The sequence below is a fragment of the Eurosta solidaginis genome, chromosome 3 (genome assembly GCF_040869045.1).
Source record: "Eurosta solidaginis isolate ZX-2024a chromosome 3, ASM4086904v1, whole genome shotgun sequence".
Lineage (NCBI taxonomy): Eukaryota > Metazoa > Arthropoda > Insecta > Diptera > Tephritidae > Eurosta > Eurosta solidaginis.
In genome coordinates, this window is record NC_090321.1 from 87,880,901 (window position 1) to 87,896,508 (window position 15,608).

Sequence of the window (15,608 nt, forward strand, 5' to 3'; positions counted from 1 at the left end):
ACAAATTACAAAGCATGCAGCAGGGCATTGAAATAGATGAGTGGATAGAGGTTTCTGCGATAACACCAGTAAGAATGCAGGTGAACTCGCTTGTCGAAAACAAACAGGTGGAAGTCGGAAATAAGTTAATTGGTACTTTTTAATATGATTTGACACTTCAACTTCTTACTTACTTACTTAATTGGCGCTTAACCGTCTAAACGGTTATGGCCGTCCAACAAGGCGCGCCAGTCGCTCCTTCGCTCCGCCCACCGGAAGCCAATTGGTCACACCAAGGGAGTTTAAATCGTTTTCCACCTGGTCCTTCCAACGGAGTGGGGGCCGCCCTCTACTTCTGCTTCCATAGGCGGGTTCCGATAGAAAAACTTTCTTGGCCGGAGCATCATCTTTCATTCGCATAACATGGCCTAGCCAGCGCAGCCGCTGCGTTTTAATTCGCTGGACTATGTTGATGTCACACTTCAACTTCAGGCGCAGTTATTCAATTTGCTTTGACGTGAGTACCTGTCAATGGAAGACTTGACCTCACGATGTCAAACACGGATCTAATTGCATGATCAATGGCCCACCTATCGGCTCCATGTTGCAAACCTCGACAGTTCGTAGTGGAATGATTGGTATCCAATTAGTTTGTAATCGGGTGTTTCAATCACAAGGACTTCTCTTGGTTTGATATGGAGTCTACTCAAGCTAATACCATTTTAAAGTAATGGCGTCCGGTTGTTATTCTATTCCAAGCAAAAATATATCTATGTAACGTGTTCTAATGCTAGGGCTCATCAGATATACAATACAATTCTACAATTTTAATACAAGTATTAAGGGATGTGAACATCCTGTTCTGAGCACCAGAATTTAGGGACTGTAATTACAACCTTGCCAACACATCATAATTTAATTGTTCGTTCACTGTAAATAACTACTTCGAATAATTTGTTCAAATTCACGGCCCAGCATACCCTAACGAAATTTCAAAAAACATTTCAAAAAGAAGAGTGAGCACAAACCCACTCTTACAATTATCAATTGTTATCCACATCCGATCTGCTTTATCTTCAATTTTCTTGGAAAAACCAAGAAATCCCAAATTCGGTATGAAACCACAATCCCCGCGACTCACCCAAATCCCAAGGTAGGTATCTGCGGTACATTGTATCAGGTCACGACTGGCTTGTCCTGCTCCCCGCGGTCCAGTTATTATCGACCGTGATAAGTTCGCGAAGGTGATACACCACGTCCACTATGCTCCCTTTCGAGTAAACACCACTCCAAGATTGGTTAGCCTTATTTATAAGCGTCACTTATACAATGGCGTCAATTTGCTACGTTTTAAGCGTCACTAATAATAAGATAAGGGACATTTGCTGCATGGTATTATAATCTAGTTTTACGATCGGTATACCTACCGCGGGTAAATTCTACAGCCCCTACCCCGCAGAGGAAAAATTCCGGCGCAGTACAATTTTGACTCTAGTCCATCGAGTTACAAAAACAAAGAACATGGAATTTTTATTTATGTTTGGGTGTATATCGCCCTGCCGCCACCTTGTATGGTTCCGTCATGTGAATTCAAGTTCTAAACGCAGCACCCGAAAAGCTAGCTGATGAGGAAACGAAATTCAGAAACATTTCCTAGTAGCCATCGCCGTGTAAAAGTTTTGTAATTTTTCTCTAATATCTATAACAAAAAAAAATTGTTTAAGCAATATAAGCCTGTCTTGCTTCTCAAATGAGGAAAACAAATTTTCGCAGAACCCTAATTTTTTTTATGCATACATATATACGATTTTTAAATCGCTGCAGCGCGCTGGTTCTTTTGCAACGAACACCACTGTACACCATTGACTCCAACATACATTTTCATGGCAACCAGTTTTTATCTACCTTGCATTGCTATAGTGTCATTATTTTTGTTTAGTCTATATTCCATATTCTACTTTTTCGTTGATTGAGTGTTTTACTGAAGAAAAGAACTCAAAACAATTCGGTTTAAAATATAGCAATCATCGATAGATAGCCTCAAAAATATTATAAAATCAAAATTTTTTTTGAAAAATCCCAATCAAAAACGACTTATCTATCTATTTTTATTAACGTTTTTTAAGAATTACAATACACTAAATTTGCGAAGAAAAGAAATTAAAACGCCATTTTATATTTTTATATACATAAGTGAAACATAAAAAAATTGAATTATTGATTTCGCGATTATTGAAAGTTAAGATTTAAAACAGATCAAGATGTTGCGTATACCAGGAATGCCCTTTCTGCCGGGCACCACCTTCCGGGATGTGAGTATTACATTTTTATAATTATACAGAAATATCTAGACCTATTTGTGTGTGTTGCAGATGTCGCGTACGAACTTCCCGAAGCCTCAAAGTTTAATGAATTGCCAAGGTATTAGCATGTTGAATGATCGCCAGCCCCCAGCCATGGTGGATACTGGTGGCATGTGTGTCGATATCAACTGTCCTCCAACAGCCACACCATCTTTGTATCCACCAAAGACCGGACCACGTTTACCTCCATGGATTGCTTACGATAAGAAGGTGCTCGGTTTCGATGCGTTTTTTAAAGAAACCCTACACGAAGTTTACAATGCCCCATATCAAGTGCGCAAAGTAAAAATCATGTATTATCTTGAAGATGGCACAATGCAGATTATGGAGCCTAAAGTGGATAACTCTGGCATACCGCAAGGTTGTTTGGTTCATCGCCAACGAATACCGAAACCGCCGCCGTGCCAAAATGAATTCATTTCGATATTGGATTTGAATGTCGACACGAGCATAGAAATATTTGATCGTATTTATCACATTACGAATTGTGATCTTTTTACACGTAATTTCCTAAATCGTTCAGGTATCGCCGTACCTGATCCGGTCGATATGCCAGTGTACGTGAATTTATTTAATCTAATTTCCTCCAGAGCTAAGAATTTATTTTCTATTTTAGTGATCCCACAACTGAAATGCGCAAACGGTCGGCTAAAAAAGCACACAGTCAACCACCAAAGAAACACCCATTCGCACAGTTCTTAGCGTTCGATCGCAAAGTTTTAAAATTTAAAGGCTATTGGGACGATCGTTCCGAGTTCGGCGACGTACGCAGATTGGAAATTTGTTATTATTTAGCCGATGACACCATTGACATTAAGGAAAATTTCCCACGAAACTCAGGTCGAGAAGGTCCAGCGCTTTTCCTTAAAAGAGGCAAACTTCCTAGGGTAAGTATTAGGCATTTGCGACCGCCGTGGTGTAGTGGTAGTCTGGTTAACCTACCACACCAAAGGTCCTGGATTCAAGTCCCGGGCAAGGCAACATCGGAAATTTAGAAACAAATTTTAAAATAGAAAAAAAAAATTTCAAAGCGGGGTCTCACCTTCTGCTATGAAAAGCTTCTCAGTAACAGTTCATCTGCCTTGCAGATCCCGTTCGGAATCGGCATAAAACATGTAGGTCCCATCACGCCAATTTGTAGGAAAACTTAAAAAGAGTATAACAAATTGGAATAGAAGCTTGGCCTAAATCTCTTCGGAGGTAGATAGCCCCAATATTAATTATTTTTTTAAGTATTTAGTACAGTGAGATGATATGCGAAGCAATTTTAATGGGCATTTTAAGTTAGACCACGAAATGAGAACGTAATTATTTCAAAATCTAAAAAAAAAATCCACTGGAGCACTGTAAAATATATAATTTTTCTATACAGGTTGGGCCGCCTTGGACCAAAGCGCGGCAGTTTTACATTCATTGCCTTAAATGGTGCCAGTTTAAACAGTAATTATCAACTCACTGGCGGACCCACTGTACCCGATCATCTTTATCTATTCGCATATCATCACCCACCCTGGGAAACCTTGGAACTTTTTCATGCGCCGTGGTTAGATCCCAATTATGCTCGTATAATCTTATCTTATATATAACTATATAAAAACGAATGCAAATAATTCAAGATCGGTTAAATCAATTTTAGTAGTTAGTGAGTGAGGAATGAAAATGGGAGTAGAAAATTGAGTAAAGGAAAAAATCTAGAGATGAAGAAAAAGAGAGCGAGGTTGATGGAGATGAAAGAAAGTAGGAGTAGAAGAGAGAGTAGATACATCGCAGGGAGGACTATTCTCGGGCAAACGAACATTTCAATTATTTATCAGTATCTTATATAAAAAAAAATTAATGCGATTTCAAAAATTATACCTGTTTGAGTTTCATAGGTATCCCATACTTAGTATTAAGATTCCATGTATGAGGATATTGAGGTGAGAGAGGAAGAGGGAGTAGGTCTAGGAGTGGAAACGGGACTGGGAATGAGAGTGGGAGTGGTATCCGCACTCGGAGTGGAAGGGTATGGTAGTGGTGAGGAGATAATTTTGATAAGAAATGGACAAGAATAAGAAGACAAATGGAAGATGAAGTATAAGAGATTGGGATAGGGAAAAAGTGTAAGCGGGGCTCACTTTTTAAATATGTGCAAACAAATTTTCGAGCAGAACATAGTCTAGTTACTTACTTACTTACTTAATTGGCGCTTAACCGTCTAAACGGTTATGGCCGTCCAACAAGGCGCGCCAGTCGCTCCTTCGCTCCGCCAACCGGCGCCAATTGGTCACACCAAGGGAGTTTAAATCGTTTTCCACCTGGTCCTTCCAACGGAGTGGGGGCCGCCCTCTACCTCTGCTTCCATAGGCGGGTTCCGATAGAAACACTTTCTTGGCCGGAGCATCATCTTTCATTCGCATAACATGGCCTAGCCAGCGCAGCCGCTGCGTTTTAATTCGCTGGACTATGTTGATGTCTGCGTATAGCTCGTACAGCTCATCATTAAATCTTCTTCGGTACTCGCCATCGCCAACGCGTAGAGGTCCATAAATCTTTCGAAGAACTTTTCTCTTGAACACTCCCAAAGCCGCTTCATCTGCTGTTGTCATGGTCCATGCTTCTGCCCCATATAGCAGGACGGGTACGATAAGTGACTTGTAGAGTATGATTTTCGTTCGCCGAGAGAGGACTTTACTTTTCAATTGCCTACCTAGTCCAAAGTAGCATTTATTGGCAAGATTGATTCTTCGCTGGATTTCAGTGCTGATGTTGTTGCTAATGTTGATGCTGGTTCCCAAATAAACGAAGTCTTTTACTATTGCGAAATTATGGCTGCCAACAGTAGCGTGGTTGCCAAGGCGCATATGCGCTGACTCTTTGCTCGATGACAGCAGGTACTTCGTTTTGTCCTCATTCACCATCAAACCCATCTTTACCGCTTCTTTTTCCAGCTTGGAGTAAGCAGAACTAACAGCGCGGGTGTTTAGGCCGATGATATCAATGTCATCAGCATATGCCAGTAATTGCACGCTTTTATAGTATATTTTTCCAGTGCGGTTAAGTTCTGCAGCTAGTATAATTTTCTCCAGCATCAAATTAAAGAAATCGCCCGATAGGGGGTCACCCCGTCTGAAACCTCGTTTAGTTTCGAACGGCTCGGAGAGGTCCTTCCCAATTCTGACTGAGCTGATGGTGTTGCTCAACGTCATTTTGCACAGCCGTATAAGTTTTGCGGGGAAACCAAATTCAGACATAGCGGCATATAGGCCGCTCCTTTTCGTGCTGTCGAAGGCGGCTTTAAAGTCGACGAAGAGGTGATGTGTGTCGATTCTCTTTTCACGGGTTTTTTCCAAGACTTGGCGCATTGTGAAAATCTGGTCGATGGTAGATTTACCAGGTCTGAAGCCGCACTGATAAGGTCCAATCAGCCGGTTCACGGTGGGCTTCAATCTTTCGCACAATACACTTGAAAGGACCTTATATGCGATATTAAGAAGGCTGATTCCACGATAGTTGGTGCATTTTGCAGTATCCCCCTTCTTGTGGACTGGGCAAAGAACACTTAGATTCCAACCGTCGGGCATGCTTTCGTCCGCCCATATTTTGCTAAGAAGCTGCTGCATGCGCCTTACCAACTCCTCGCCGCCGAACTTGAATAGCTCCGCAGGCAATCCATCAGCGCCCACGGCCTTGTTGTTTTTCAATCTGGTTATTGCTATTCTAACTTCGTCATAATCGGGCGGGGGGACATATATTCCATCATCATCGATTGCGGGATCGGGTTCTTCATCTCTGCGCGGTGAATTGCTGCCTCCACATACATACAGCATAGTCTAGTATTAACATAAAAACTTGGCATTATATTCATCCGAGGGGGATTTAGATCGAACTACTATTCGGATTTCCGAGGTGCTACTTTTAATATTTCGTGCAAACGGGCGAGACGGGACTTACATATTTTATGTCGACTTCGCAAAAAGCCATAGGCTGAAAAAGGAAAATACGAGATAGGAGTGGGAAATGGAGACGAGAGAACAAAGGTGAGAGGAAGAAAAATAGAGAGGGCGAGGGAGAGCTAAGAAATTGGGAGTAGGAAATGGAGATAAAAATGTTGAAAGTGCGAGTGGATGATAGAAATAATAGGAGTGGGAATGGGTTCGGGAGTGGGAGGAAGATAAATGGAATAAAGGAGAAAAAATTAATGATAAAGTAGAAGAGAATGATATAGAGAGTGAAGAGGGGAAGCGAGGCTCACTTTTCAAATGTAGGAAAACCGGGCAAAACAAAGTCTGTCAGTAACTCTAGTAGCTTTATAAATTGCTCAGGCAGTGATTGTTATGGGGCTTTGGGCGGCGAAAAATGTGTTTTAAATATTTTTCACTGTTAAAATCCAGAAATGCCTAAACTTTATTTGTAGGAATTCACAGGACTTGCATTGCCTGGTCAACAAACTCCTCAAACATTATTGAATGTCCTTGGTACAAATATGCGAAATGTTCGTTACACCATCGATCCGCTTAATATTGGCGAAAAGGAAGTGCTCTACTACTCGGATCGTGATCTACAAATTGGAGCTGTTCTTAATGTCTATGGACGTGCTGTTGTGCTCACCGCTTGTGATGAATATACGCAAGAGTATTATAGAAAACGCGTAAGTAACATTTATCCATCATTTGTTTATATAATTTATATTAATGAATCTATTTTTATTAATTTCTAAGTACGGAATTGAGGACTTTACTCCAGCACCGCTTCCATCGCGCGGGGACGATTGTGCTCCATTGAATCAAAAGGAACGAATCCTACCACCTTACAATGGTTGGGGCTCATACGAAGACTCTGAGGGCAATTGTATATCCGTCGAGCCTAAGCCGCCACAAACCGACTTTAAGAAGTTCATCAAACTCGATCGCTATGTTTTGAGATTTGGTGCAAAACTTTTGTCCACAATACGCGAGAACTGTGAACGTATTTTCATAATATCTTATTATCTGTCTGATGATACAATACAAATATTTGAGATTGCTGAGCGAAATTCCGGTTTCCTTGGTGGCGAGTTTATGAAGCGTACGAGGATACCACTGCCGGGACAGGAAAAATTCACATCAAAACGTCCACAATATTATCAGCCGTATAACTTTTATATTGGTGCTACAATGAGCCTAAAGGACCACATATTCCATATTGTATCAGCCGATGAATACACGCTTATCTACATGGAGCACCATCCTTATGAGGTAAGTTGACCTTATATTTATAATCCGCTGTGCACTGGTTTCGTCGGGTATTCGGCTGCGAACGAAATGGTACCAGTTTAGATTAATAAAGACCTTATGTAGGCTGAATGAGTCTATAGTGCTACCGGAATTTGTTTGACGAACAAACGGGGAAACCCAAATTAAGTACCAGGACTTATGTGGGGCCGTGTGTAGAAGTCCACGATAGTGGGGAAAGCTTCTGACCACCATTCACCTGGGAATGGCCAGAGCGATTCTTTTGCATGCGGTTCAAGCAGCTCACTACTGCCGGCCGCTTGCGGCCAAGTATCCTCTGGGTAGCCACTAAACGGATGTGAGAAGGCGACAACCTGGCTAGGCCACTCTGACATAATCGGTTTAAGGGCTAGCCGGGGCAGATCTCATCGGCAGCGTCTGTACACCTCTAGGTGCGGCTGCAAGCGGGCGTCTGTCTTGGAGCAAGCGGCTCGCAATATAGACGTGCCAAGTAATAGTTTCACCCCCGCTGAGCGGGTTGTGCGCTGGGCTTGGGACCCGCCACGTAAAACCATACTCCGGCTGTCCTCGTCAAAGCAAAATCTGACATCACCGCCATCCAAGAAATGCGTTGGACGAAGCAAGGAAGAAAGAAGATCAAAAATTGTGACATATATTGTGACGTACTTTGTCGCCAAGTGCTGGCGTTCACGCCTGTGGACGAGCGTCTCGCCGCTATCCGAATAAAAGCAAAGTTTTTTAATATATCATTCATCTGCGCCCATGCGCCGACAGAGGAGAAAGACGATGAGGTGAAAGACACTTTTTATCAACAATTAGAACGCACATACGAGCGCTGCCCCCGTTATGATATAAAAGTCGTGCTTGGCGACTTTAACGCCAGGGTGGGCAAAGAAGGTGTTTTTGGCACTACAGTCGGAAAGTTTAGCCTACACAATGAAACTTCTCCTAACGGACTGAGGCTGATTGACTTTGCCGGTGCTCGAAACATGGTCATATCCAGCACGAAGTTCATGCATAAAAAGATACATCAAGGTACATGGCTGTCTCCTAATCGAAATACAATCAGATCGGTCACGTTATGATAGACTGGAGGCAGTTTTAGATGTGCGCACGATCCGAGGACCTAACATCGACTCGGACCATTATCTCGTTGCAGCCAAAATACGCACCCGCCTCAACGCGGCTAAAACCAAGGAACAAAAAACACAAGGAAAGCTAGACGTCGAAAAGCTTCTATCACAACAGACTGCCCTCTGCTCTCTGAGAGCACAACTCATCCTGAAGGAATACAGGAGCAGTGGGAGCATATCTCCAAAGCACTTCGTACTGCCGCCGAGGAAAAAATTGGTTGCCGGCGGCCACGAAAAAACAACTGGTACGATGAAGAATGCGGCGTTGCAATCGAAAGAGAACACGCTGCCTACAGGGCTACGTTAAAAGCGAGCGCGACAAGAGGAGTGGGTGCACGCTATCGTGAGTTGAAAAGGGAAGCGAGACGCCTTTTCAGGAAGAAAAAAGCAAAAGCAGAAAGGCGTGAGTGTGAGGAGCTTGAGCTGCTAGCCACCAGGAATAACGCCCGAAAATTCTACCAAAAAATACGGCGACCTTGTAACTGATGTCCAGAGAGAGCTTAGATTATGGAGGGAATACTTCTCTGCTCTCCTAAATGGAGGCAGCAATTCACCGCGCAGAGATGAAGAACCCGATCCCGCAATCGATGATGATGGAATATATGTCCCTCCGCCCGATTATGACGAAGTTAGAATAGCAATAAACAAATTGAAAAACAACAAGGCCGTGGGCGCTGATGGATTGCCTGCGGAGCTATTCAAGTTCGGCGGCGAGGAGTTGGTAAGGCGCATGCAGCAGCTTCTTAGCAAAATATGGGCGGACGAAAGCATGCCCGACGGTTGGAATCTAAGTGTTCTTTGCCCAGTCCACAAGAAGGGGGATACTGCAAAATGCACCAACTATCGTAGAATCAGCCTTCTTAATATCGCATATAAGGTCCTTTCAAGTGTATTGTGCGAAAGATTGAAGCCCACCGTGAACCGGCTGATTGGACCTTATCAGTGCGGCTTCAGACCTGGTAAATCTACCATCGACCAGATTTTCTCAATTCGCTAAATCTTGAAACAAACCCGTGAAAAGAGAATCGACACACATCACCTCTTCGTCGACTTTAAAGCCGCCTTCGACAGCACGAAAAGGAGCTGCCTATATGCCGCTATGTCTGAATTTGGTTTCCCCGCAAAACTTATACGGCTGTGCAAAATGACGTTGAGCAACACCATCAGCTCAGTCAGAATTGGGAAGGACCTCTCCGAGCCGTTCGAAACTAAACGAGGTTTCAGACAGGGTGACCCCCTATCGTGCGATTTCTTTAATTTGATGCTGGGGAAAATTATACTAGCTGCAGAACTTAACCGCACTGGAACAATATACTATAAAAGCGTGCAATTACTGGCATATGCTGATGACATTGATATCATCGGCCTAAACACCCGCGCTGTTAGTTCTGCTTACTCCAAACTGGAAAAAGAAGCGGTAAAGATGGGTTTGATGGTGAATGAGGACAAAACGAAGTACCTGCTGTCATCGAGCAAAGAGTCAGCGCATATGCGCCTTGGCAACCACGCTACTGTTGGCAGCCACAATTTCGAAATAGTAAAAGACTTCGTTTATTTGGGAACCAGCGTCAACACTAGCAACAACATCAGCACTGAAAGCCAGCGAAGAATCAATCTTGCCAATAAATGCTACTTTGGACTAGGTAGGCAATTGAAAAGTAAAGTCCTCTCTCGGCGAACGAAAATCATACTCTACAAGTCACTTATCGTACCCGTCCTGCTATATGGGGCAGAAGCATGGACCATGACAACAGCAGATGAAGCGGCTTTGGGAGTGTTCGAGAGAAAAGTTCTTCGAAAGATTTATGGACCTCTACGCGTTGGCGATGGCGAGTACCGAAGAAGATTTAATGATGAGCTGTACGAGCTATACGCAGACATCAACATAGTCCAGCGAATTAAAACGCAGCGGCTGCGCTGGCTAGGCCATGTTATGCGAATGAAAGATGATGCTCCGGCCAAGAAAGTGTTTCTATCGGAACCCGCCTATGGAAGCAGAGGTAGAGGGCGGCCCCCACTCCGTTGGCCCCCACTCCGTTGGAAAGACTAGGTGGAAAACGATTTAAACTCCCTTGGTGTGACCAATTGGCGCCGGTTGGCGGAGCCAAGGAGCGACTGGCGCGCCTTGTTGGACGGCCATAACCGTTTAGACGGTTAAGCGCCAATTAAGTAAGTAAGTAAGTAAGTACTTATGTTATAAAATGATTCCGTCCTCTTTGCAAGTACTAGGAGTTTTCGATTTGGACTCTAATGAAAAATTAAGGAAGGAGTAGACGTCACCGATAAGATTTTTGTTCGTTACCTTTCGAGCTCATTTGAAGGCAAACAATATCCAGAAGAAATGTTTTCGCTCTTACGACATGTGGATAAAAGCCCCGTCACATAAGCAGTTTTTCATATAGATGCGTTTAACACAAACTTAGGGGACCTAATGGCAGCCGACCAAGAGCTGTCATTTCAGTGTAACTCCATTTAATATGTTGCGTTTCCTCCCTCCCTAATATGTTGCGACTGCTCCATACCCTCCTGCTCCGAGAAGGTATTAAACCCAACCCTGGTCCTAGGATGTGCTTTGCTGCATATGTTGGAAAAGGATCTACCTCAGACCGTCATACTCTTGTTAGTGTGTCACGTGCAAAATATGCTTGCATCACTAGAGTTCTGGGTTAGAACCCAACGTTCTTTGTCTGCGAAATTTCTACAAAACTGTCGTGGCTCCCTGCCGTGGCAAAAGCCCATTTATTCTTGGCGATTTCAACGCACACCACAACCTCTGGCATTCTAGCTTACCAGTCGACACTAGAGGCAGGCGATGCCCCTACTCGAATAGCAGGTAACTGTCAGAACTCGTCAGACATTTCTATCGTTAGCGGACTATACAGCCTTCACAAATCTATATTTTGCTGCTCTCCCCCTTCCGACTGATGTCCGGCAAGGCGAGCGTGAGCTCCGCATCGCTTCAGCTTTGGTAGAATACCAAAATAATACCCCATTTCCCGGGTGATGCAGCAAACTTAGCAAAGAACGTGACCTAGAGGGACAACTCGCCCCTGGAGAGGACCATATTACGCATCTCAGCTTGGTTATTGTGCGACAAATGAACACAAGCGTGCTAAATGGAACGAGCACATTAAGAGCTTCAGGTTGCCAGCGCAATATATAGCTTCTTCAAACCCAATTGTCAACCTCACCTATCCGTGGCGAATCATGTTTCATTAACAGCCGAGGCTCTGACGACCCCGAACTCCTCATGGATCTAGGGAGTGGGAGGGCGGGATGGCCAAGAAGGTCGCATGTGGTTGTTGTTGTTGTTGTAGCAATGTTTCGTCCTACCTAATTGCTGCGACCGATCACAAATTGTCATCAATATCCTCTAACGGGAGTCCAAGGAAACTTGCTGTTTCGACAGGGGTGGACCATAATGAAAGGGGTGTTAGAGGCGTTGGTTCCACATTACAATTAAAGAGATGGTTGGTGTCATGTGGGGACACATTGCAAGCGGGGCATACATTTTGTATGTCGCGGTTGATTCTGGATATGTAAGAGTTTAACCTGTTACAGTATCCAGAACGAAGTTGAGCCAGAGTGACTCGCGTTTCCCTGGGGAGTATGCGTTCCTCTTCCGCAAGTTTGGGTACTGTTCCCCGAGTACTGGATTCTCCGGTCAATTCACGGCATAAAGGTCCGACGCCTGTTTGTGGAGTTCACCAAGGACCTGCTTGTGTTTTTTTGCTTCATACGGCTGAGTTCTCATGTGCCGTATTTCCTCAAAATGCTTACGGAGATGACTCCTTAAGTCCCTAGGCGGTGCTGGCTCATCAATCAGATGTCTGTTGGGATGCCCAGGTTTCTGGGTATTCAACAGGAACTGTTTGGTTAACATCTCATTTCTCTCCCTGATGGGGAGTATTCTTGCCCCATTATGTAGATGGTGTTCTGGGGACATAAGAAGACAGCCCGTGACGGTTCTGAGCCCAGTATTTTGGTCGACATTTGGGACGTCCAAGTTGTAAATAGGGTCGCGGATGATTTAGTCGGTGATAATGCCAGGTTTCGCGAGGTGAAAAAACTGGAGAGATCAGGGAGGTAGCCGTTTATTCTGTTGCAAAGCTCATCGATGTTTTGGCCCGGGCCCGGGCCTGTGGCCATTATTGTGCAGTCATCGGCGTAAGAAACGATAGTAACTCCTTCTGGTTTCGAAGGTAGTTTTGATATGTAAAAATTAAACAAAAGTGGGGATAGGACACCATCCTGAGGCACCCCTTGTTTAATTCTTCTTGGCTTTGATATTTCGTTTCTGAATTGCCCCGATGCTTGCCAACCACCCAGATAATTTGCGGTCCACCTTTTAGGACATAGGGGAAGGGTAGACCCTTCCAAGTCTTGCAGTAACGTGCCATAGCTGACCGTATCAAAAGCTTTTGATAGGTCTAGCGCTACGAGTACTGTTCTATGGTGGTGGTTTTGATTTAAACCACAATTTATCTGGGTGATAATGGCATTTAACGCGGTGGAGATGCTATGGAGTTTTCTAAAGCCATGCTGATGACACGCTACCTGTAAATTTGCTTTGAAGGGGGGGATGGCAAAATGGCTTCGATATCGGGCGATATGACTCTCCTATGTTAGCTGGTTTCCCAGGCTTTAGTAGCGGGACCACCTTGGCCATTTTCCATTTTTCGGGTATGACAAAGGTGGAAAGAGACAGGTTGAAGACATGTGCTAAATATTTGAAACCCTCTTTCCCTAGGCTTTTAAGCATCGACATGGCTATGCCGTCTGGGTCCACTGCTTTGGATGGTTTAGCATGACCGATGGCATCCTCAACCTCTTTGGCGGTGATGGTAATTGGTGACGCGCTGAACTTATGTTTACGTGCGTGTCTGTTGTTGTTGTTGTTGTTGTAGCTATTAGGTTACTCCCCGAAGGCTTTGGGGTGTTATCGATGTGATGGTCCTTTGTCGGATACAGATCCGATACGCTCCGGTAACACAGCACCATTAAGGTGCTGGCCCGACCATCTCGGGAACGATTTATATGGCCACATTGAACCTTCAGGCCATCCCTCCCTCCCCACCCCCAAGTTCCATGAGGAGCTTGGGGTCGCCAGAGCCTCGTCTGTTAGTGAAACGGGATTCGCCGCTCGAAGGTGAGGTTGACAATTGGGTTGGAGAAGCTATATATTGCGCTACACAACCCCTTGAATCCCTACGTGCGTGTCTGTTGGCCCTCTGTCTATTTTTGTCGACCGTAGAATGCATTATGTATTGTCGGCAGAAAGCGCTCGCGCAAAGACGGATTCGATAAGGACTTTACAGTGGACCAAAGTTTACCTACACCGGCAGAGAGGTTACAACCGCTTAGGTGCTCCTCCCATTTCGCCCGATTGTGTTCATCCACAAGCAATCTGATGCGTTGGTTTATTTCCCTTATTTGGGGGTCGCCAGGATCGAGCTGTCTTATAAGGTCATGTTCTCTCGCTAAACTTGCGGCCTCTGCCGGGAAGTGGGGCCGAATTTCGGGAATTCTACCGGCGAGAATGAAACGAGCCGAGGCGGATTCAATGACCTTGCGGAAAGCACGCTCCCCTTGGCGGGCATCAGTTGGGATAGGGAGGGCAGCAAAGCGGTTGTCTGTAAAGGATTTGTATTCAACCCACTTTCCTTTTTTAAAGTTAATGAAGTGCGTTTTTTTGCGACGATGAAGTCGGCGGGACGCTCGGATGCAGGTGGTCGGATGCCAATGTTACCATCGGCTGCCAGTTGACGCAGTTTACGAGTTCTGCGCTCACGATTGAAATATCCGGCGCACTGTGACAGCTTCCTACTATACGTGTGGTGGCGTCTCCGTTTATAGTGCAGAACGTCGTTTCATCTCTTTGATCCGCTAACATCTCACCCCTACTGTCCACCCGCAAGTTTGAATGCCATAGATCGTGATAGGCATTGAAATCGCCTAAGATAATGCGATTGTTTCCAGTAAGTACGCCGCTGATATCAGGGCGGTATCCACTGGGGCAACAAGTGGCAGGAGGGATGTAGATGTTGATGATTTCTAGATGTGCATCGCCCGACCGGACAGATAATCCTTGACGTTCTAAGACACTGTCCCTGTGGTCGATGTCGGGATCAAATATATGATATTGCACAGTGTGGTGTATGATAAACGCGAGGTCGCCTCCATTTCCGCTCTCGCGATCTTTTCTGTGGACATTATACCCAGAACAGGTCTGCAATGCAGATCTTGCTGTGAGTTTAGTCTCTTGAATCGCAGCAATGCGGATGTTTTGCCGCTTCATGAAGTCGACTATCTCCTTGATCTTCCCAGTTAATCCATTACAGTTAAACTGTAATGTGGTCATAACAAATCGTTCCCGAGATGGTCGGGCTTGGTACCGGAACGTACCGGATCTGCATCCGGCAAAGGACCATCAACATCGATAACACTCCCCAGGGCCTTCGGGGAATGTCCTTATCGCTACAACAACAACAACAGGCCCATGCCACCGAAATTGTATCTAAAGTACAAAGTCGCAACAAAATCCTCAAGTCGCTTGGGGAAAAGATAAAGAAACGTTGCTAACCACGTACAAAGCAATTGGCCTGCCGCTCATGTGCTACGCGTCACCAGTTTGGTCGCCTGGTTTAAAAAAAAACACATACTGGAAAAAGATGCAGGCCACTCAGAACTGCCACTCCTTTTGATCCCTGAACATCACCTAAACAGCGAGGCCAAAGAGCTCAACATTAAAGAGCACAACGAAATGCTGAACAAAGTTTTTGCTAAATTGTCAAAAACCAGGACACCCTAGCAAACAACTGCTTGATCTAGCCACACATCCAAGATGGTTAAGGAAATAACTTCATAAGCACTATGATGAGAGCCGCCAACTGCTAACACGGCCATTTCATCCAGATGAG

The 15,608-nt window shown here is 44.6% G+C and overlaps 1 protein-coding gene across 4 annotated transcripts in view; it reads left to right on the forward strand.

The window, feature by feature from the left end:
• The window catches only part of Efhc1.2 (EF-hand domain containing 1.2), a 71,239-nt gene that overhangs the window by 53,195 nt on the left and 2,436 nt on the right, over positions 1-15,608 (forward strand). For 2 of the 4 annotated variants that reach the window (XM_067772662.1, XM_067772663.1), the window contains exons 2-6: positions 2,174-2,291; positions 2,352-2,899; positions 2,959-3,229; positions 6,739-6,972; positions 7,043-7,558. In XM_067772662.1, coding sequence (XP_067628763.1) covers positions 2,241-2,291; positions 2,352-2,899; positions 2,959-3,229; positions 6,739-6,972; positions 7,043-7,558 — 1,620 coding nt within the window. In that variant the 5' untranslated portion in view covers positions 2,174-2,240. The remainder of the gene's footprint in view (positions 1-2,173; positions 2,292-2,351; positions 2,900-2,958; positions 3,230-6,738; positions 6,973-7,042; positions 7,559-15,608) is intronic. The other 2 variants (XM_067772664.1, XM_067772661.1) reach the window with 1 other exon arrangement.